The 23201-nt window shown below is 41.7% G+C and overlaps 1 protein-coding gene across 1 annotated transcript in view; it reads left to right on the top strand.

Moving 5' to 3' along the window:
- The first annotated feature begins 1390 nt into the window (after nt 1-1390).
- The window catches only part of CABP1 (calcium binding protein 1), a 46798-nt gene continuing 24987 nt past the window's right edge, over nt 1391-23201 (top strand). The window contains exons 1-2 of the mRNA XM_077294421.1: nt 1391-2302; nt 17548-17578. Of these exons, the coding sequence (XP_077150536.1) occupies nt 1502-2302; nt 17548-17578 (832 nt within the window). The 5' untranslated portion in view covers nt 1391-1501. The remainder of the gene's footprint in view (nt 2303-17547; nt 17579-23201) is intronic.

Below are 23201 nucleotides of genomic sequence, written 5' to 3'. Positions count from 1 at the left end.
ACTGTAACTTCTGCCTGTTATACCCAGATTGGTGTCATATTCAGAACACTGTCAGAAAAACTACAGATGTGATTCCAGTCTGAATAATAAAGAAATATACTTTTATATAATGATGACAGCATTATGAAGGAGCTTGTACCTGTAAAAAGACCATGTTTGTGTAATCCATATAAGAGCCACAGAAAATGTTCGTATACAGGAGAGATCAGACGGATTCTGTGTATTCTTCAACCTGTTCTTACACATTTAATACTGTTTCCTCATAGCCAAACATGACATGGCATAATGTAGTCATAACACACCTAATCTGAGAGCAGGATAATGTAGGGGCAGAGACCTCCAGCAATGTGTGACTTACTGGGCTGCTTGCTGTAGTTTTGGTAATCTGCTGATGAAACAGTGATTTTATCACTTGAGGACTAGTAAATCTGCAGCCATTTAGTCTTCCAAATGTATGAGCCATATAATATAATAGTTTCTGGACTATACATGATTGACATGTTCTACCTATTGATTGTAAGCTTGCAAGCAGGGCCCTTATTCCACTGTCAACTGTTGAAATTTTTGTTACTCTTTAATGTTGTTACTGTCTGTACATGTTCCCACTTACTTGTAAACAGCTGCAGACTATATTGGTGCTATTGAAGTAAAATTATTATTATTACCCCCACTATTGATTGGCAGCTTTCTGCCTATGCACAGTGTACAAAGAAAGCTGCCAATCACTGATATGGGTGAGGTTACATGCAGCTCAGTATTCAGAGAACTGGTAGATCTGCAGAAGATAAAACGGTGATTTGATCAAAATTGCAGAAAGCAGTAAGTGATACATCGCTGGAATCAAGGTCTCTGCTCCTACATCATGCTGCACTCACATAGGGTAGAAAAACATGGTGAGAATTAACTTTAATCAATTATGAATTGTTACACACATATATACACCAAGGATTTATATGTCTTGTACCAAATACAATGGATGGAGAGTTGGTAAAAATGTCACATTACTGACAATGAAACTAAATTGACACATTGCAACAAGAACTTCTAAAAAGAGCTTTGGCTATCATTCACAATTGCGTATATAGGGTATTGTGCAGATGTCTCCGGGGTTCAGCACTATTATTAGAGATCTTTTTATAAACTCTTAATTCAGCCTTTTTGAAGGCCAAAGTGGCAGGTTACTGAGATCAGTGAGTACATTTCCCATAAGGACGAGATATACCGCAGTGTTAGTGGTAATGGAGGAGGAAAGCAGAAGTGAATGCCATCTTCTCTCCTAGTCTGTGGCTTCTGCCTCTTCCCCAGCTCTCCCCTGTGTCTACCACCTTTCCACTCCGCTCCTCCCTTCCCACTCCAGCTCTCTCCTCCTCCCATTGAGCTGTGTGCAGGAGCTGTCACTGGCACTGTGGTGCTGAACAGACGTGCTCGCTGTAACATGGCTCTAGCTCGGCTCCCTACACACTGAGGATCCTATGGCAGAGATCGATCCCTGGTCAACGACATGAACGAGTCCAGCAGCTCCGTGATCAGTGCCGGGGAGACCAGGAGACCTCATCCCAGATACCAGCTGCCCCATGAGCCCGATCCAAGCTTTAGGAGGCCTCTATGTCACCCCCGGGATAGTGGACTTGCTAGCGGAAGAAGGCGCCAATCTCCACGGACAACTGAGAGCCCCCCAATAATGAGAAGACTTCCTCAACAAGAGGGAGGATGGAGGAACAGACAGCCTGGGAGCCCACATTATCAACAGTACCATGCTAACCACCACCACTGTCCTTCCGTGTATCCCCAGTACCAGTCCCGCAAGTACCTCTCCAGCAGCCCACCTCCTGACCACCACAGTCACATCCAGCACCACCCAAATTATCAAAGTCATCATCAACACACCCCCACTCATCAACCGCATGTCAGTCAGACCCAAAGCACCCATCATTTGTATCAGCACATGTCTCCATACAACCACAGGCACTCTGCAAGTCCCAAGCAGCAATCCCCTAGTCCTAATCACCATAACCAAATCCCCAGGCATCATCATCCAAGTCCCAGGGACTATCCACCCAGTCCAAGGGAGCATACACCCAGCCCCAAACAGATCTCTCCTACTCCAAGAGATCAGCAAGAAGGTGGCCAAGAACAGAGAGCAAGGAAGAAGGACTCTGGAAAAGGATCTGAAGGCACCTCCGCTCAACCCTGCAAAGCCAATGACCTTCCTCCAGCTAAAAGCAGCGACAGTGACCCGGAGCCGGACACAGAGCCCCTGTTTGTGGAGTTGCATCCCATCCTCAGCTCTGTGTTTGGTCAGGTGAGAATCCTCTATACATTTGCCCTTCCGCACACTGTATAATGTTTAGAAGGTCCCTTGTCCTCAATACCTTCACGTCACGCCACAATGGACAATGTGACCTTTTTCACTTCTTGTTTAGTAAGGGTAGTTCAGGTCTCCACATGAGTAATCTTTGAGTTCTTAGCGAGTCTGGAACCACAACCACATGGACAAATCTGTGTAAGCATAGCCTGGCTGAGGTTAGGTCCTTAGATCCTGGAGATATTGGAATATTTCTGTTATGTTTTTATTGAGCGAGTGTATGTGTATAATATACATATATACATATGGGAAAACATACACTCTGACACACAACTAAAACAAAGTTTATTTGCATTTTATTACATTGTTAATTACATTTATATTTATTTCATCTCGTAAGTGCTCCAAATTTCTTCCACCAACATTGCCGCATTCCTATACCTAGTTTTGGGCCACCCTCTATGTTGGCCACAATCTAATGAATATTAACCAAATGACTGACATTGACTTCATTGATGTTATCATGTAAGGTGCAGGACAACTCAACTGCACTGATAGAGTTGCATTATTTGACCCTTTTATATGGTAAATATGAGTTGAGCCTAAATCTGTAAGCCTATACATGACCGATTAATTATTGTTTATTGTAATAATGTATTATTAATGAATAACATTGGTGTCCTATATATTAATGTATTCACCCCCAAATAATGTTTGGACAAGCAGTTTCAGTAGCACGCTGGCTGTCGGAACAGGCTGGAGTCTGTTGTTTGGCTGAGGCTGGACAGTCACCATTTGAAGACCACTGCTCTGCACCAATAAGTTCACATGACATAATTGCTGATGGCATAATATTGTATCTTTCCGTTAGTGTACAACATCACAAATTGATATGAAAATTGCAGCTCCCAGACATTTCATAAACGATGAAAACTCTCTTCATGGTCTAGATTGTAGCAATGTCACATATGCAAATGGAAGTTTACTTTGGCTTTTATATCAATATTTTCTAAATATTATCCTAAAGAGAGGCCCAATCCTGCCCACAACGTCCCGTCATCCCAAGCTAAAATGTCCTTTTGGCAGAGAACTAACCTTGATGAGCAAGAATAAAAAGGTCAGGACGTATCAAAGTCACAGATGGATTGTTTTACAATGTGCTGGCGTTGTTATTGATCTGCACATTGTATTAAATCTTTAATAACATTTATCCGATAGTCACACAATAGACGTACTTACTGCTACATTGGTAAATGTGTATTTCAGTTGTTCTTCATCTGATTGAGCTTTGTCATATTTTAATGTGTTTTTGAGAATCCAGTGTGATGACCAATATGACAGCAGGTCTTTGACGGTGCGTAAAATCTGTGTGTTTTTGAATACCTTTTCACTGTGCCTTTGCTTCCATTTTTTTTTCTTTTGCCTTCATTTGAATGGTTGAAAAATGCTGCAACAAAGCTGAAACAATTGACATATTGCCTATTTGAATAAACGCTTTGTTGGTTCAAATCTGCAAGGAAAATCTAAGCAGCATGTGCATGAAATTTCAGAAATCTCATTCACTTTGCTGGTACTGTACTTTTTTCGTGGCTGCATGTGAACAAGCCATCATAGGGATTTTCACCCAGCGTTCATAGTCTCCTGAACGGCAAACCTGTCTATTGTCACACCTATATAAAAGAGGGCATGCTTATTGAACCTTTTACGCTGTTTGCAGTGCTCATCCAAAGTTTACGTCAGAAGGACTTGCAGATGTATCCCCCCGATGACCATGACATCCATCGTGCTTAGGCTCCCACAGTATTCTTTACTGGATGCAGCAGAGTGAACTATTTCGTTTAGAATATACCCTGCTGTAAGTACATAAGTAAAAGTGTAAAAGCCGTCCCACCAGCGTCAAGGTGTACCGCAATCAGGATGGTCCTAACCTCTAGAATTATTTTTTAATATGAGAGGTTAGGACCATCCCGATTGTGGTACACCTTGACGCTGGTGGGACGGCTTTTATGCTTTTTCCATTACAAAAACCAGTGTTTACTTAGTACCCTATGTTATTCCTATGCACTATTGCTTTTACTTATTTACTTACAACAGGATATACGATCATTTTGTTTCTGTCTTGGGTTTTGTCTGTTTAATATCTAGTGTGAACATGCTCCTATTTTGCATGCATACGAACTTATACTCCAGTTCATTTTTTTTCGGTTACATTTCGTATAGCAGAGAAAATGTATACAGACATACATTGACCCAATGGACCAATCACCTCTGTCGGGTGACTATAAATCTATGAATTTAATTATTTAATTCACCGGAACAAATAGACAATGCAAGTAAACAGATTTGCCGTACAGGAATAGTAGAAAGCTGAGTGACATCGCTAGTTAGAATTTTAATGGAATCGTGGCCTTATTACTTGGTTTATAAAATAAATTGTTCGCTACATTATGTGTCTTGTCCTCTGTCTGTACAAACATTTGCCTTTCATCATCCCATAAATTACTACATACATTCTCTGTCACTAATCACTAATGTAAGAATAACGTGGAGTACGTTTATGTCGTCAAATCAAATTAATCTTTTCAGCTATTTTAATTCAGTTTTTATCTTGGTTTCTGAAGCTAAAATGTCTGAGATGAGTGAATACCCACAATCTGCTATTAAACTCTGTGATGAAATCATGTTTGGTGACAGAAAATGATATAAACAGGTTGGATATATTTCCTTACTGAAGTTATTGGTTGAAAATTATTATTTTGTAGATCTGTCAGTTATACCCAATATCCCATTTGGGAGAATGTAAAAGAGCTGGGAGACAAGGACCAGGTGCCTCCATCTCAGGGTGGGAATTTGGACTTTTTTTCCTATAAAACATCTTTGTCAGATTTGTGCCTTAGCTGTTTATATAGTACAGAACTTCCACACAATATGTTTAATGGAACCTGTCATGCCCAGAAATGATTTTTGCCTTCAGACATTCTCGCCTGCTTACTAAAACAGTGGCTACAGGTAGAAAGTGAACTTTTATTGTCCCTGCAGCCGCTCACTTCCAGTCATCATGGCAGTGCAGGGGGCGGCAACAGTCACTGCTCACAGCACAGTGGGAGCAGCTGTAGTTATTTCCCGAAACTTTAATTGGCAAACTCTTCTGCATATACACGCTGTCAATCAAAGGGAGTGATTACAGTTGCGCTAACCGTGTCGTGAGCAGTGACTGTTACCGCCCCCCCCCTGCAGCACCCTGATGACTGGAAGCAAGCAGCTGCAGGGAGAATACAACTTCATTTTCTCCCCATAGCCGCCGCTCCAGTGTATTATTGTGGAACTGACAGATCTACAAATTAAGCAGTTTCAACCAATAAATCTGTACCTTCATTAAGGAAATATATCAGACTTCTCCCTTTAGCTATTTACCTTATCAAATAATACATGGGATTTTAGATTAAAGGCAATCTTTGAGCAGTATTTCACCCCCTAAAACTGTTTATACGTACATGTACTTGTCTTTCAAAGACGAGTCCAGCAATACCTTTACATGGCTGAACTGGCGCTCTCCCAGTGTGACCTCTATAACATCATTATTTCTATAAATGTATGGAGTAACAGGTCATTACACACACTAGAGGACATTTATTATTGCATTTGCGCCAATTTTTTTAAGCAAATTGCGTTATTTTGCCATTCTCAAAGCCCAAATTGAATCTATCAATGTTTTATGCCATTTATTACTACATTTGTTGATCCCTTCACCAGAACTTAAAAATAACGAGAAAAGGGTGTGGGGATTAATCTTGTGGTACAACATATTTATGATTGCATTTCTGCATAAAAGAATCAAAATAAAAATCTATAACTTAAGAAAAAGTAATGGAACAAATACATTTATGTTGCAGTATATGCACAAAAGTCACAATTTGTGTGAAATCCAACATTGACATGTGAGATTGGACACATTGGTCGCCTGCTCTTTTCTAACATTGGGAAGTGTTCCAATTAACATGCATTAAATATTGAAATTTAAGCAACATTTTTTATTGACTTGTGACAATTGATATATTGGTCTCAGGCTGTCATCTAACATTGGGAGGTGTTTCACCACGCAGTACTTAACCCCTTCACGACCTATGACGTAGAGATGCATCATAGGTCGTGTCCTGGCTTTTGAGGCGGGCTCCAGCGCTGAGCCCGCACCTTTTCCAGCATATGACAGCAGATGCGATCAGCTGTCATGTGCCCCTAACAGCCTTGGGTGGAATCGCGATCCACACGTGGCTATTAACATGTTGAATGTTAATCTCTGACAGTGGACTTAACATGAAAGTGCCAGAAGTGCGTCCCAAACCCCGCCCATTGGTGCCCCTGTCACATGACAGATGACACACGGGGCGCCAATAGGTTGGCATGACAACTGGATGTCTGTAGAAGAACCCTGTGCTTGTCATTGCTGATCTGCTATGAACGCCAGCCCAATTTTTGCTACACATAGCAAGGCTGAAGCCGATCACAGCTTCAAGTCTCCTAAGGGGTCTATTGAAGCAAGTAAAAGGTAGAAAAAAAATGTTTTTAAAAATGTAAAAAAATATAAACGTTCATATCACCCTCCTTTTGCCTCATTTAAAATAAAGCAATAAAAAAATACACATATTTGGGATTGCTGCGTTCAGTAATGTCTGATCTATCAAAATATAAACTAAATTAATCCGACTGGTGAACGGCGAAACGAGAAAAAAACAAAAACCACCAGAATTACATTTTTTTGGTTTCTGGGACATTATAATAAAATACAATAACAGGCGAAAAAAAAACGAAGACTCAAAAATTGAAAAAACCCGAGGTCATGAAGGGTTTAAAGGGATTGTTCAGTCACAAGATATTGATGACCGCTGATGTTATCCATATCAGATCTGTGGACACCCGACACCTCCGCCGATCTGCTGTTATTTGATGTGGCAGCAACCAGTTGAAAATACTTTGAACTAAGCTACAATACACAACCCCATTCTATATGTAGCAGCCGTGCCGGGGACTACAGAACAGCGCCTACTCTCTCCTTCGCCAAAGGTTATAACATCTGATTGGTGGGAGTGCCAGGGGTCAGACCCGTACCTTTTTAACATTGATGACATATCAATATGTTGTGACCAGACTACTTCTTTAAACAAAGCAAGACAACATCTAGCTTTAGGCCATGTGCACACGCTGAGTTTTTTATCTCAGTATTTTTAAATCAGGAGAGGAACAGTCAGAGGAAAAGTATAATAGAAACATGTCACCACTTCTGGATTTATCACACACTCCAGTATTTGGTCAGTATCTTACATCAGTATTTGTAAGCCAAAACCAGGACATGTGAACGTGGCCTAAGAGAGATCTTACACTGGGAATCTCATTCAAAACAGACTTTTTTCTGGGTTTGGCATCACTGGAAAAGCTGCGTTCACTGAAGACAAATTTTACCTGTAAATTGCGAACTGTGAAATTGAAAGATGAGTGTAGGATGAGAAAGAAGTGAATTTCTCTGATAATATTATTACATAGTTTCTTGTTTTCTCGTGCACTATTGATTTAAGAAGAAAATAAAATTACGGTTACTCTTTAAGTCTTAAGAAGTGTTTGCAATTTGGTGACTATATTTTAAACACAACACCAATAATGTATCCTATCGTGGTTAGCCAAACATAATTAAACACCTACAAAAAAAGGCACCACACACAAACTGACGTATTAAAAAGTCCTTTATTAATAACAAAAAGACCACAAAGTGGTCATAAAATTGCCTAACCAGGCAAGGGTGAGACACAACAAACACAGAACAATGGTGGACAAAAAAACCTGGAGGTAACAATAAAACATATATGAGCACTTGGTGTGACAATATAATACACAAATGGGAAATAGGTATACTAAATAAAGCGGCAAGGCATATAAATTGGCGTCAATATGTAAGAAAACAGAGACGTATAAAATAGCCTAAATATTGCACACAGAACCAGTGTGTACAAAATTGTAAATAACAAGGTTAAATAAGCCATATACACCGGTCTGTGAGCAGTATAGAAAACGCCATAGCCTAACAATTAACCGCTAAAATGCCTAATAAACAAGTGTTTACCCAGATGGAGAAGAACCAGGAGTCCATCACACCCGACGCGCGTTTCGCAAGGAAATGCTTCGTCCAGGGGTGGATAGACATTGGACAGGTACCTTTTTATATGTGATAGATGGCCACAGAAGTGTACACAGCTGAACAACGCTAGCGCTAGAAAACCGGAAGGTGTCGTTGCCATGGCGATAATAATACTGCGAGCAGAAGGATGCATCCACAAAGATCCAAAAAGAAAGCCGCCCATGTAGTATCGTGCGGGAGGGAGCATATTTTAGATATTGAGGATGCTAAAGACATCAGTGACACCTCAACCCTAAAGCCTATACCACGTCATTTTCGGGAGGCACATAATTGTGATCCCACTAGTTTGGTCTTCAAAGGGATTGACAGGGTTTTTATAGGACCACGAGGGGGTAATTGGAAACGTCTACTAGCACAGAAAGAAACTATATGGATTTATTAATTAAATACATTATCTCCAGCCGGATTGAATGAGTACAATAGCTTTCAACCTTTCTTATAACATTTGACGTCTAGTACGTCATTTGATTTTTTGCTTCTAGTTTTGCCCCTATGTTTGTTCTCCCATCTTAACTGTTTTTAATAAAATAATATTTTTTTCAACTGTGTCTGAGCTGTTTTCAGTCGTTGGTTTTAATTCTTTGTTTTTTATTCAGGTTCTGGTCCCTAGTGTTGTCTTCTTTCATGTGGTCATTCACTTCCTTCAATGTTTCTGTGATGTCACAAGCGTCATTATATTGTCACTTAACATTATATATGTTTTTTGTACACTAGAGAATATTCCCTTGCATGTGTCTAGTAATGTTATGTATTATTGTAGTAGGTTATATTGTTGTTAAATCTATTCATTTATGCACATTTTATATTTTTATATATCTATTATAGTACACATGTTTGTCCTACGTGTTTTGTTGTTTTCTAATTTATGCAGCGCTATGGTTACCGTTTTATTAGTTTGCCATTGCCTTATTTAAAGCATGCTGTTCGTATTTTGCATTATGCACTCTATTCATTTAGCATATATACATCTGCGGGTGTTAGTTTGCATCCCAATAATTGGTCACTAATGTTTTTTCCTTTCAGCTTAAATTTCATCTTATACACTTCACCCTATATGCACCTTTTCTGGGGCTGTATATGTACATCCCTATATGCTTCACTGAAGCCTTCTTTTCCTTTTTTCAACTTCATATTTTTCATATATTCACTGACAGTGGCGCTATTTGTTGGTTCTTTATTCGCCACGTCTAGGTACACACGCGCTTACGTTGCTAAGTTACTGCTATGCAGCGGCGCTGGTTTACCAACCTGACCTCCTTTTACGTCACTTGTTCACTTTACGGCCCGTCACCCGGAAGTTTTCCGCTAAACGGCCGCTGCACTTATCATAATACGGCCTATTTGGCTCTCCATTTCTTGTTTTATTTAGATTTTTTATGGTGCGGTGTCCCGCACGATACTACATGGGTGGCTTTCTTTTTGGTTATTTGTGGATGTATCCTTCTGCTCGCAGTATTATTATCGCCATGGCAACGACACCTTCCGGTTTTCTAGGGCTAGCGTTGTTCAGCTGTGTACACTTCTGTGGCCATCTATCACATATAAAAAGGTACCTGTCCAACGTCTATCCACCCCTGGACGAAGCATTTCCTTGCGAAACGCGCGTCGGGTGTGGTGGACTCCTGGTTCTTCTCCTCCATCTGGGTAAACACTTGTTTATTAGGCATTTTAGCGGTTAATTGTTAGGCTATGGCGTTTTCTATACTACTCACAGACCGGTGTATATGGCTTATTTAACCTTGTTATTTACAATTTTGTACACACTGGTTCTGTGTGCAATATTTAGGCTATTTTATACGTCTCTGTTTTCTTACATATTGACGCCAATTTATATGCCTTGCCGCTTTATTTAGTATACCTATTTCCCATTTGTGTATTATATTGTCACACCAAGTGCTCATATATGTTTTATTGTTACCTCCAGGTTTTTTTGTCCACCATTGTTCTGTGTTTGTTGTGTCTCACCCTTGCCTGGTTAGGCAATTTTATGACCACTTTGTGGTCTTTTTGTTATTAATAAAGGACTTTTTATACGTCAGTTTGTGTGTGGTGCCTTTTTTTGTAGGTGTTTATTTATTTGAGTATATTTTAAAGTTAAATTTCGGAAAACTGTCTTCTCATTTGAAAGATGAAGGAATAAGTAATAGCCTGGAGATCTGGTTTCTCCAGCACTAGAAAGGGAGAAAAATGGCTGCTATCCCCCAATAAAGGAAGAAGAAAGGTCACTGGTCACTAACATTTTAACATTGCTCTGTGCTCATGTCTTTTTTTTTTTCTTTTGGAGGGGATAATTAACAAATTTTGGGGACAAAGGGACAGATTCATCAGACAGAAACGTGGCATAAAACTGTTTGAAATGTCCAATTTTTTCCACAATTTACAGTTTTGGTAATCTCCCAACAGATCCTTGTTTCTCACATCATTATTTCATATATAGGACTACAATTAATTATCTGCCCTCAGAGCCCAGATAAAGTAAAATTACATGTTTGACTATGCTTAAAGGGAATGTGTATGTATGTAATACATCTACTATATAATTGTCTAAGGGTCACTTCCGTCTTTCTGTCTGTCTGTCTTTCTGTCTGTCTGTCACGGAAATCCCAAGTCGCTGATTGGTCGTGGCAAAACAGCCACAACCAATCAGCGACGGGCACAGTCCGGCGGCAAAATGGCTGCTCCTTACTCCCCGCAGTCAGTGCCCAGCGCCCGCTCCATGCTCCCCTCCAGTCACCGCTCACACAGGGTTAATGGCAGCGGTAACGGACCGCGTGATGCCGTGGGTAACGCACTCCGTTATCGCTGCTATTAATCCTGTGTGACCAACTTTTTACTATTGATGCTGCCTATGCAGCATCAATAGTAAAAAGATCTAATGTTAAAAAAAATAAAAAAATAAAAAATAGTTATATACTCACCGTCCGTCAGCCCCCGGATCAGGAACAAGCCTTTCCCGCTCCTCGCGACACTCCGGTGACCGCTCCATGCATTGCGACCTCGCGACATCATGACGTAGCGGTCTCGCGAGACCGCTACGTCATCATATCGCGAGACCGCAATGCACTTTTGGGACCAGAGCGTGCGAGGAGCATCGGTAAACGCTTCGCCTGGATCCGGGGCCAACGGAAGGTGAGTATATAACTATTTTTTATTTTAATTCTTTTTTTTAACAGGGATATGGTGCCCACATTGCTATATACTGCGTGGGCTGTGCAATATACTACGTGGGCTGTGCAATATACTACGTGGGCTGTGCAATATACTACGTGGGCTGTGCAATATACTGCGTGGGCTGTGCAATATACTACGTGGGCTGTGCAATATACTATGTGGGCTGTGCAATATACTACGTGGGCTGTGCAATATACTACGTGGCTGTGCAATATACTACATGGGCTGTGCAATATACTACATGGCTGTGCTATATACTACGTGGCTGGCCACAAACAATCAGCGACAGGCGCAGTCCGGCCGCGAATTGGCGTGGGATAGGAACCACGCTTCGCTAATTGGTCGCGGTTGGCTGAATCCTGTGTATTCAATGTATTATTCTAAAATCTTCATAAATAAACTACATACATATTCTAGAATACCCGATGCGTTAGAATCGGGCTACCATCTAGTTTAATATAAAAAGCTGATTTAAAGAATAGTTTTTTTTCTAAAAGCGAATTCCCCCTAAGTTTGCAGTCAGATGGCCGTATAACTCGGTCCGACATCAGGAAGCAGTGCATGGACTGGCTGGCGGCTCTCCTGAACTGAGTGTGACAGCTGCATAGAAATACATGAAGCTGTCACTCTCGATTTGGAGGAGCCGCTGGACAGTCTGTGTCCCGCGTTCCGATCTCGGTCCATTTTATACGGTCATCTGACTGCACCCTTAGTTTATTAACGAAAGGAAGGTTGAGTCATATGCCTGCCACCACCCGAATATCATGTAGCATTGATCTCCTCATTTACCATTGTGTATCCGATCAATAAGTGCGCTTATGATGTAAGATATATCGCCTTTAAGGAGTCATTTTGAATACACACTTTGAAGACTTATGTACTTAGCCTTATGTGTTAAAAGCTTGAAATTTTCACGGGCATCATTTGGTAGTAATCAAAGTCTCGCACAGAACACATCTCTGAAGAACCTGCTATTTCCAGCCGCCACTATGCAACGATTCGGCACTCTGGCTGTAATAAAGTGCTGTATTTATTGAGCAGTTCTAAGCCCAGAAGACAGTGCAATAATGTTTGCAGCGAGCATAAAACAGATGTGTTCAAAGCCTTCCAATAGTGGCAGCCCATGGAGCCGAGATGACAGAGAACAGGACCGTCCCATCCTGCACTTGGAATTTGAGATGATTCTGCTCCCGAGATTCTAGTTGCTTTATTCTGTTACACTCCGCCTGGCAGACGCGGGTCTCTCATCGTGGCTTTAAATTATTCTGTGCCCTGTAGAGAGATTACAGGTGACTTTGGTTGGAATCTGCAGGAGCTGCCGAGCAATGTCTAAGTGATATATGAAATGTTCTTTGATGTCTCATCTCCAGAGAAATCCTAAGTGTCCTCATTTTTTTTCGTGTACATTCAGTCTCGGCACATTTTCATCTGTCGGCTCAGGAGGGCTTTATAGTGTCACCCCTAAGAAAGATCTGACGTGTGTGACGTGTCCTAGGTATGCCCTCTGCTGTTGTATTATGGAATAGCACAGGAGTATTGTAGTGCAATTTTATGCTAGGGTTGAAAATAAATTATTCTTTAAAACATACAGAATGCATACATGCACTTGTCATCCGATCTTGTCTTCTTTTGTCTTTACTGTGCTCATCAAAAGAAATAAAGTCAGGACAGAAGAATAAGAGAATGGCATAAGGCCGTATAATAGTCTGTATGATCTGGGAGATCTCTCAATTTAAGTGGATGATCTATCCCATCAGAATAACTATAGTGTGTTCACAAGTCTGCCGTCAGATAGAGTGACTGCAGACTTGTAGTTTATGACTGGACAATCCCTTTAAATTAAACTCATACTGAGTTAGTGAGAATCATCTACTCACCTTAATTTAACCCTGTAAAATCTTCTGTTATTTTACAGTAGAGCCACACATTTCAGTGAGTGGCTCAGAACTCATATGTGGCTCTTATATACCTGGATATGACAGCCCCCAGTCGTCAGCACCGGCAGATACTGTTGTGCACTGTTAGCAGTAGTTCAGTTGACTTCTAGAGAAACAAAATCCCATATAATTGCAGGTAAGACTGCATTTTGGTGGAGAAATGTTGAACTTGATGAACCTTGGTCTGTTTACAACCCCTGTCTTTAATATCTTTTCCTTTATAACATTTACTGTGGCACAACATTTAGACCTCTGCAATTCTTTTGTACAATAACATTTGAAAAGGGACAACCCCTTTAAGATCTTTAGTTCTTTAATTTACATGTGCCATGACTAATGGGATGCACAAATATACCTTTGGCATAACCAAACCACCCTTGCTAGTCAATAAATCTTTTATAGCATGTTTTCTAGCACCATCCATTAGAAGATTCAAATTTAGAGAATAAAATATATATGGAAAAATCCAATCCTGGCTCAGTGCTAAAGATGATGGAGGGAACGTAATGATTGGTGTAGAGCATAAAACCAATTCAAATGTTTTTTACTGATTTTAAGATTACAATGACTATGATAATAATGTCAGTGAGCCAACTGCCGGATATAAGGGCTTGACCTCAATACACACGTTCTATAATAATGGCTGCGGCTTCAAGGAGATAATTGTTCTTGATACAAAATATAGCTTCAGCTTATGACATAGAATCAAAATAATTAAGAAGTCAGGGTTAGTAGTGAGCATTCCTGCCACATCCTTGCACATTCTGCAAACATATTTTGACCTTCAATATTATTAATATGCCATACGTCCGACTTAAATAATAATTGGCAAGTCATTGCCGTCTATCTAATTCTTTCATCATCGTTACTAGTAACCCGTGCAACGTGGCAGTGGTATTCTGGGGTAACGTGTAGAATGATTAGCTGTAAACTCATTTCTTTTCTGTGAATGTGTCAGGACAATGTAATCATCTTCATTCTATGACGTGTTCAGATGAAGTGAATTCAATTAATAGATGTTTTACCATCCATTACTAATTGCTTGGATTTTCCATTTTCGTATATTACACATATATTGGTTGTGCGGGGCCGGGTATGCATGCACTATCACTCATCTCCAGTGAAAGAGGCTGTTTCTCAGCTTGATCTTTAGGGTTAACACTTGTCAACCATCGATGATCTTCCAATTATCATTTTCCTATAGAACCATGGAGGATCCAGTAGGCAATCTTCTCTGGTGAAGCATTTTCTTTGGTTCTGAGATGTCTGGGGTTGCCGTCATTGTATTGTGGCAGGTCCTGTGGTATATACTAGATGCAAATATGATGCGCTATCCTTGCAATGAGCGGTACATGCTCAGCTTGTGTCTCTTACGCAAACGCACAATAGTACATTGTCCTTTCTTTGACAGCTCATGTCGTTCTACATTGTGCCTGCTGGAGATCACGCATCCCTGAACAGGCAACCACAGTACAATATAAGGAAGCCGAGAGAGTTAACCTTTTCATGGTTGGATGAGGATATTGTCGCCATTTGGAAGCAGTGTAGCTAACATTGATAAGGCATAGGTTTCCAAATTGATCCCAAAATCAGAAGGTTCCTGGCTACTGTTTAGATCCAACGTCAGTGTCATGAATCCTGTGTCCGCCTCCAGCTGATCTGTCCCACATCATGTCATTGAAAAGCTGTAAGGCTCATGGGGGGAAGGGGACTAGCTCCAAATTAGCTGGATTCTCTGCGCTCATCAGGGAATAGTTTCTGCTGCAGTTTATCTGCTGTAATCAGAGGCTCTATCAGAGAAACAATCTGCGGCTCACAGGGTCTAATCTGTGGGACGCTGCTGACTGCCCCCAAGGCTCAGAGGCGCTCACTGTGCGGGATGCCTCGCTGGCTGCTGCCCTCTCTATCTTTCTCGCCTCGGGAAAGCTCGTCCTTTGCTTCGTACTGTATGTTATGGGGAATTGTGTGAAGTCTCCTCTTCGTAACCTCTCCCAGAAGGTATGTGTCCCAATAGAGTAACACCTGCAGCAAACGATAAGATTGGGGTTGAGCAAAAACACAAAAGGGAATGCAGCTGTTAGGTGAAAATCTAGGTATGTCCCCAAAGAGAGCAAGCATTGATGCTCAGTTGTTCTGCTCCCTCTACTTAATTGCTTACCCTTTCAGCTGAGCCAGAAAGCCCCCATTGCTCTCTTTATGTGTCTGTGAATATGATTCACATTTAGTTCTCTTTTATTTTTAAACCGGAGATGGTGTCCCATATTGGTAATGTGTCCTTCAAATCTAGTTGTATGGTCCCAAAGGACACTAAGAGACAAGCGAAGCAAATATGTCTTATAAAGGCGTGGGAATGGAAGGACCGAAAGGACCAGACTAAAACAGTTCCATATATAGAGACGAGATACAGGGGAGGGAGGGAAAAGAGGTGGCAAGGAGAGCAGAGACTGTGAATTGTTCATACACTGAGCCATAAGAGAAAAACTGTCAAAGTATAGTAGAGAGAAGTGGCATTGTTAAAAGCTAGTAATAGGGACTGCATGATACAGAAGACCACCACAAACCCTATGGAGCAAGAGAAGGATTTGGGGAGGATTACTTTAAAAATATACTGAATTTAGAAGGGCACATTTTGAGACCCCTATATTTACAAGTAAAGAATTGCTAGAACCTAGGTTTTGGTGTGTTGACCCATTAGTTTGCTGGTAACACTCTATATGTTGTAAGATGCACCAGGAGGAAAGAAGCGGCCTCAAACCGGCGCAGACAGGGGAAGAGGGTGCTCAGGGACCTCTTATGCTTTTGGCTCAGAACTGCGCGGTGATGCACAACCTGTTGGGCCCAGCCTGTATTTTTCTCCGGAAAGGATTCGCTGAGAATCGACAGCCTGTAAGTGAGTTCTGACCCTTCCATCTTCTCCATTATTGTGTGACTGGACCCACCTTTCACACTGGAATGCTACCATAAATCATGTAATCCTTCACCCATTGATCATCATGACCCTGACAAAGAAGTTGGCGGAAATTATTAAGTCCTGTAATCTTCATCTATTATGTGGACGTATGCTTGATAGTGGACAGAAGAGACCATTATTGTGCAAGAGTTTGGTACATGTGCAAAGTTGAACAGGTCAGACCTAAATGTCAAATGATGTTACTTCTTCTATCTATATTCTGAATTATTATGCTTGTTATAATTCTTGCCAATGAACCATATACTAGCCTCCTATAGCACTGGAATTTCTGAATTAGATGCCATTTGTTACCAGCTGAGTATTATTTATCATATTTATATAGGTCTTACATCAGGAAATACCTTATAAAATAACTTATAAAATAATGCACAAAGTGTCCTACGTAATGATAATGTCATTATTAACATGGATTAATAAAATACTGGCCATTAGCAATACCCTGGAGCATCCAATCTCATCTGTGCAATCTCAAACTGATGTATATTAATTAAAACAACTTTTATTTTTATACTATGTTTCCTATTGTCTATTTTGCAGAACCCATTTTATCCTCCACAACGCTGGCCTTTTCAAAATGTTAATACCCTGAACCCAAGCAAATCTTCTTACTCTGATATCTTTTTGTTGACTTAGTAAAATAACATACTGTGACATATAAAATCCTGGTAGAGGAAGCTCAGGATGTGAATGATAACAGTTCAAGAGATAATATATTCAACATTTGATCAGGATAGGGTTCAAATCTTGATAAGAATGCTTACTAGTAGGTGATGAGGGAGGAAAACACAATATTATGACTACAAGCAGCATGGACAGATCCAGACGCTGAGCATTCGAGGACCTTCCCTTTCATCCACTGGCTTCTGTGTAATTATTGTCCAGATTATTGTAGTGCAACCATTTAATCCTTTTCATTCACTGACTTCACTGCTCCCTTCTTTAGATCTAATCTTTGATTCAATATGTTCTCTTTTAGGACAGAGAACTGCGCCCAGAAGAAATAGAAGGTAAGCCAAATGCAACGTTTAGAGTGTAAAATACAGAAAAAGGAAGAAAATGTGAGGCATGCAAGTACCGTATATATAAATAGTATGACGGATAATGGGAGACGGATTGACGTGAGAGAGGAGCTGGGATATAGTGTAAGTGCTGGAGGAATAATAATGCTTACTACTACGATTTTAGTATAGGGTTTCTGGTTGTAATGAGTGTGGTAGGTGTCCTAAAGCTAAGGAAGGCTACAGATTGTAATAGCAATGGGAAAATGCTGCCATGGAATAGCAAGCACCTAATAAAATGCATACAGATATGATTAACCATAAGGCCACTGTAACTCAGCTCTTTATGGTGTTTTTGGTGCCTTTTTTTGCAAAAAGCTGTGTCCAGATGATAGCTGTAATCTTTGCATCCATTAATCACAACATTTTTAACGTGAAATGTGAAAAATGCACCAAAAATACAGGTACTTAAAGGGAACTTGACAGGTGATACATGAAGCCCGATCTATGGGCAACTTGTAACAGGCACTGGTTCCAGGATTCCCACCATATATATTGCTGCGGCGTGTCAGAGAAAAACCTTGTTTAAAATCCGCCAGGGACCTTCTCATGGCCCGCTGCCCCTAAGTGATAGGTCTCTCCCTATAGACACGCGCAGGGAGAGACCTGTCAGTCCAGGGCAGTGGGCAGGGAGAAGCCGTTGGGGACCAGCGTGTAGTCCCCTATGCAGCTGGTTCCCGACAACTATTAAACTATGTTTTTTTTTATTAAACTATGTTTTTCTCTGAAACATCACAGCATTTCAGAGTTAAACATACAGTATATGTCATCATGCAGTCACCGTCTGATACATGCTGCCCTTGGATCGGGCAGCATGTATCAGTTCTCAAGTTCCCTTTAAATACCATAACTACTATTTCTTTTTTCTACCCCAAAAAAACTTTGCAAAAATATATCTGTGTGAAGGGAGCCTAAGGGTATATTCACACTGCTCCTTTTACCAGTTGTAAAAAAAATACACTTTCAAGAGGAAGATGCTTCAGAAATCAGTCCTTTCTTTCTATCTTTTTCTCTGCACTTTGTAATCCTGAGTGATTTTTTTGAAGCGCTACGTCAACATTTTTTCCCACCAACATTTTTGGTGGAAATTTTTCAGTGTTTTTTTGGATGTCTTTATTTTCTTTTTCCTGACGTTATTAAAAATCCTTTAAGAAATACATCATCCTCTAGCGTTTTTTTGTAACAAAAACACTTAAGAAATATTTCTAAAAGACACCTGGGCATCTTCCTGGCATTTTTTTTAGCCTTCTCATTGACGCCTATTGTGAGTGTTTTTTCCAACATTTTAAGTAGGGGAGCAGCAGAAAAAAAAACACTTAAAAAGAAAAGCCTTTGATCATTTAAAATTTCTCTAACATAATATGAAAAGATTTTATAAGGTCGTACTTAGACATCGGTACAAATTGGTAAGAAATCAGACTGTAATCACGGACTTGCCGCAGGTCTCCCAACCCCAGCAGGACAGCTTCATATATTTCTACTAGCTGTTTCCAGCCAGCTAACGCTCGGCATGCTCATTGCTATCTAATTAACGCTGCTAGTGATTAAACTAAAGTAAATAATGACAACATTCAATAGCGCTTACGCAGGTGGTAAATTAACTTAAAATGAAGTTAATAACAATAATAATAAATAAAAATCAGAAAAATACTAATACATTTTATTCACATTGTAAAATCAAAAGCAAACTGGATTCGTGTGGTAATGTGTGGGACAGAGCCTCGTGTGGTAATGTGTGGGGACAGAGCCTCGTGTGGTAATGTGTGGGACAGAGCCTCGTGTGGTAATGTGTGGGACAGAGCCTCGTGTGGTAATGTGTGGGGACGCAGCCTCATGTGGTAATGTGTGAGGATGGAGCCTCGTGTGGTAATGTGTGAGGACGGAGCCTCGTGTGGTAATGTGGGGGAACAGAGCCTCGTATGGTAATGTGTGGGGACAGAACCTCGTGAGGGAATGTGTGGGGACAGAGCCTCGTGTGGTAATGTGTGAGGACGGAGCCTCATATGGTAATGTGTGGGGACAGAGCCTCGTGTGGTAATGTGTGAGGACGGAGCCTCGTGTGGTAATGTGTGGGTACGGAGCCTCGTGTGGTAATGTGGGGGGACGGAGCCTCGTGTGGTAATGTGTGGGGACAAAGCCTCGTGTGGTAATGTGGGGGTCGGGATTATGTGTGGTAATGTGGTGGGGGGGCGGGATTATGTGTGGTAATGTGGTGGGGGGCGGGATTATGTGTGGTAATGTGGTTGGGGGCAGGATTATGTGTGGTAATGTGGTGGGGGGCGGGATTATGTGTGGTAATGTGGTGCAGGGGCAGGATTATGTGTAGTAATATGGTGGGGGGCGGGATTATGTGTGGTAATGTGGTGGGGGGCGGGATTATGTGTGGTAATGTGGTGGGGGGGCAGGATTATGTGTGGTAATGTGGTGGTGGGGCAGGATTATGTGTGGTAATGTGGTGGGGGGCGGGATTATGTGTGGTAATGTGGTGGGGGCGGGATTATGTGTTGTAATGTGGTGGGGGGCAGGATTATGTGTGGTAATATGGTGAAGGGGCAGGATTATGTGTGGTGATGGGGTGTGGAGTGGAGCTACTGTGCAGGGGGCGGGATTATCTGTGGTAATGTGGTGGGGGGATTATGCATGGTGATGTGGTGGGGGCGGGATTATGTGTGGCAATGTGGTGGGTGCGGGGTTATGTGTGGTAATGTGGGGGGGCGGGATTATGTGTGGTAATGTTTTGAGGGTGCGATTATGTGTGGTAATGTGGTGGGGGGGCCAAGTTATGTGTGGTAATGTGGTGGGGGCACGATAATGTGTGGTAATGTGGTCGGGGCGGGATTATGTCTGGTAATGTGGTGGGGGGGCGGGATTGTGTGTGGTAATGTGGTGGGGGGCGGGATTATGTGTGGTAATGTGGTGGGGAGGTGGGATTATGTGTGGTAATGTGGTGGGGGGCGGGATTATGTGTGGTAATGTGGTGGGGGGCGGGATTATGTGTGGTAATGTGGTGGGGGGTGGGATTATGTGTGGTAATGTGGTGGGGGGCGGGATTATGTGTGGTAATGTGGGGGGCGAGATTATGTGTGGTAATGTGGTGGGGGGAGTGTTGTGAATTTGCTTTTTGCTCCCTCTAGTGGTTACTAGTTTTTTGACTCTGGTTTTTCTGTCTTTCCTTTTATCCGCACCTGGGTCGTTAGTTAGGGGTGTTGCTATATAAGCTCCCTGGACCTTCAGTTCAATGCCTGGCAACGTAGTTATCAGAGCTAGTCTGCTGTGCTCTTGTCTACTGATCCTGGTTCCAGTTATATCAGCTAAGTCTGCCTTTTGCTTTTTGCTATTTGTTTTGGTTTTGTATTTTTGTCCAGCTTGTTCCAAATCTATATCCTGACCTTTGCTGGAAGCTCTAGGGGGCTGGTGTTCTCCCCCCGGACCGTTAGACGGTTCGGGGGTTCTTGAATTTCCAGTGTGGATTTTGATAGGGTTTTTGTTGACCATATAAGTTACCTTTCTTTATTCTGCTATCAGTAAGCGGGCCTCTCTGTGCTAAACCTGGTTCATTTCTGTGTTTGTCATTTCCTCTTACCTCACCGTCATTATTTGTGGGGGGCTTCTATCCAGCTTTGGGGTCCCCTTCTCTGGAGGCAAGAAAGGTCTTTGTTTTCCTCTACTAGGGGTAGCTAGATTCTCCGGCTGGCGCGTGTCATCTAGAATCAACGTAGGAATGATCCCCGGCTACTTCTAGTGTTGGCGTTAGGAGTAGATATATGGTCAACCCAGTTACCACTGCCCTATGAGCTGGATTTTTGTATTCTGCAGACTTCCACGTTCCTCTGAGACCCTCGCCATTGGGGTCATAACAGTTTGCCAGGCCAGTATTAAATGTTTAATGCATTGCAGAAGAGGGATTATAAGAAAGAAGATTCTGAGTTTTTTTTTTTTTCTCCTTCCCCTTTACCTCAGAGTGGCTATGCTTGCTGCAGACATGAATGTCCAGACCTTGATTACAAGTGTGGACCAGCTGGCTACTCGTGTGCAGGGCATACAAGACTATGTTATCAGAAATCCTAGGTCAGAACCTAAAATACCGATTCCTGAACTGTTTTCCGGAGACAGGTTTAAGTTTAGGAATTTCGTGAATAATTGTAAATTGTTTTTGTCCCTGAGACCCTGTTCATCAGGAGATTCTGCTCAGCAAGTAAAGATTGTTATTTCGTTCTTACGGGGCGACCCTCAGGATTGGGCTTTTTCGCTGGCGCCAGGAGATCCGGCATTGGCTGATCTTGATGCGTTTTTTCTGGCGCTCGGTTTACTTTATGAGGAACCCAATCTTGAGATTCAGGCAGAAAAGGCCTTGCTGTCTATGTCTCAGGGGCAGGACGAGGCTGAAGTGTATTGCCAAAAATTTCGGAAATGGTCCGTGCTGACACATTGGAACGAGTGTGCACTGGCCGCTAATTTTAGAAATGGCCTTTCTGAAGCCATTAAGAATGTTATGGTGGGTTTTCCCATTCCCACAGGTCTGAATGATACTATGGCACTGGCTATTCAAATTGACCGGCGGTTGCGGGAGTGCAAAACCGCAAATTCCCTCATGGTGTTGTCTGAACAGACACCTAATTCGGTGCAATGTGATAGAAAAACCGCAAATTCCCTCATGGTGTTGTCTGAACAGACACCTGATTTAATGCAATGTGATAGAATCCTGACTAGAAATGAGCGGAAAATTCATAGACGCCGGAATGGCTTGTGCTACTACTGTGGTGATTCTACACATGTTATCTCAGCATGCTCTAAACGTATAGCTAAGGTTGTTAGTCCTGTCACCGTTGGTAATTTGCAACCTAAATTTATTCTGTCTGTAACTTTGATTTGCTCACTGTCATCTTATCCTGTCATGGCGTTTGTAGATTCAGGTGCTGCCCTGAGTCTCATGGATCTCTCATTTGCTAAGCGCTGTGGATTTACTCTTGAACCATTAGAAAATCCTATTCCTCTTAGGGGTATTGATGCTACACCATTGGCAGCAAATAAACCGCAGTATTGGACTCAGGTTACCATGTGCATGACTCCTGAACACCGCGAGGTGATACGTTTCCTGGTTTTACATAAAATGCATGATTTGGTCGTTTTAGGGCTGCCATGGTTACAGACCCATAATCCAGTCCTGGACTGGAAGGCTATGTCAGTCTCAAGTTGGGGCTGTCGTGGTATTCATGAGGATTCCCTGCCTGTGTCTATTGCTTCTTCTACGCCTTCGGAAGTTCCGGAGTATTTGTCTGATTATCAGGATGTCTTCAGTGAGTCTGAGTCCAGTGCACTGCCTCCTCATAGGGACTGTGACTGTGCTATAGATTTGATCCCAGGCAGTAAATTTCCTAAGGGAAGACTGTTTAATCTGTCGGTACCTGAACATACCGCTATGCGTTCATATATCAAGGAGTCTCTGGAAAAAGGACATATTCGTCCGTCTTCTTCCCCTCTTGGTGCGGGATTCTTTTTTGTGGCAAAAAAGGACGGATCTTTGAGACCTTGTATTGATTATCGGCTTTTAAATAAGATCACTGTCAAATTT

The sequence above is a fragment of the Ranitomeya variabilis genome, chromosome 1 (genome assembly GCF_051348905.1).
Source record: "Ranitomeya variabilis isolate aRanVar5 chromosome 1, aRanVar5.hap1, whole genome shotgun sequence".
Classification (NCBI taxonomy): domain Eukaryota; kingdom Metazoa; phylum Chordata; class Amphibia; order Anura; family Dendrobatidae; genus Ranitomeya; species Ranitomeya variabilis.
The sequence above is the reverse complement of the archived record's forward strand: the minus strand, read 5'-3'. Positions and strand labels throughout refer to the sequence as shown.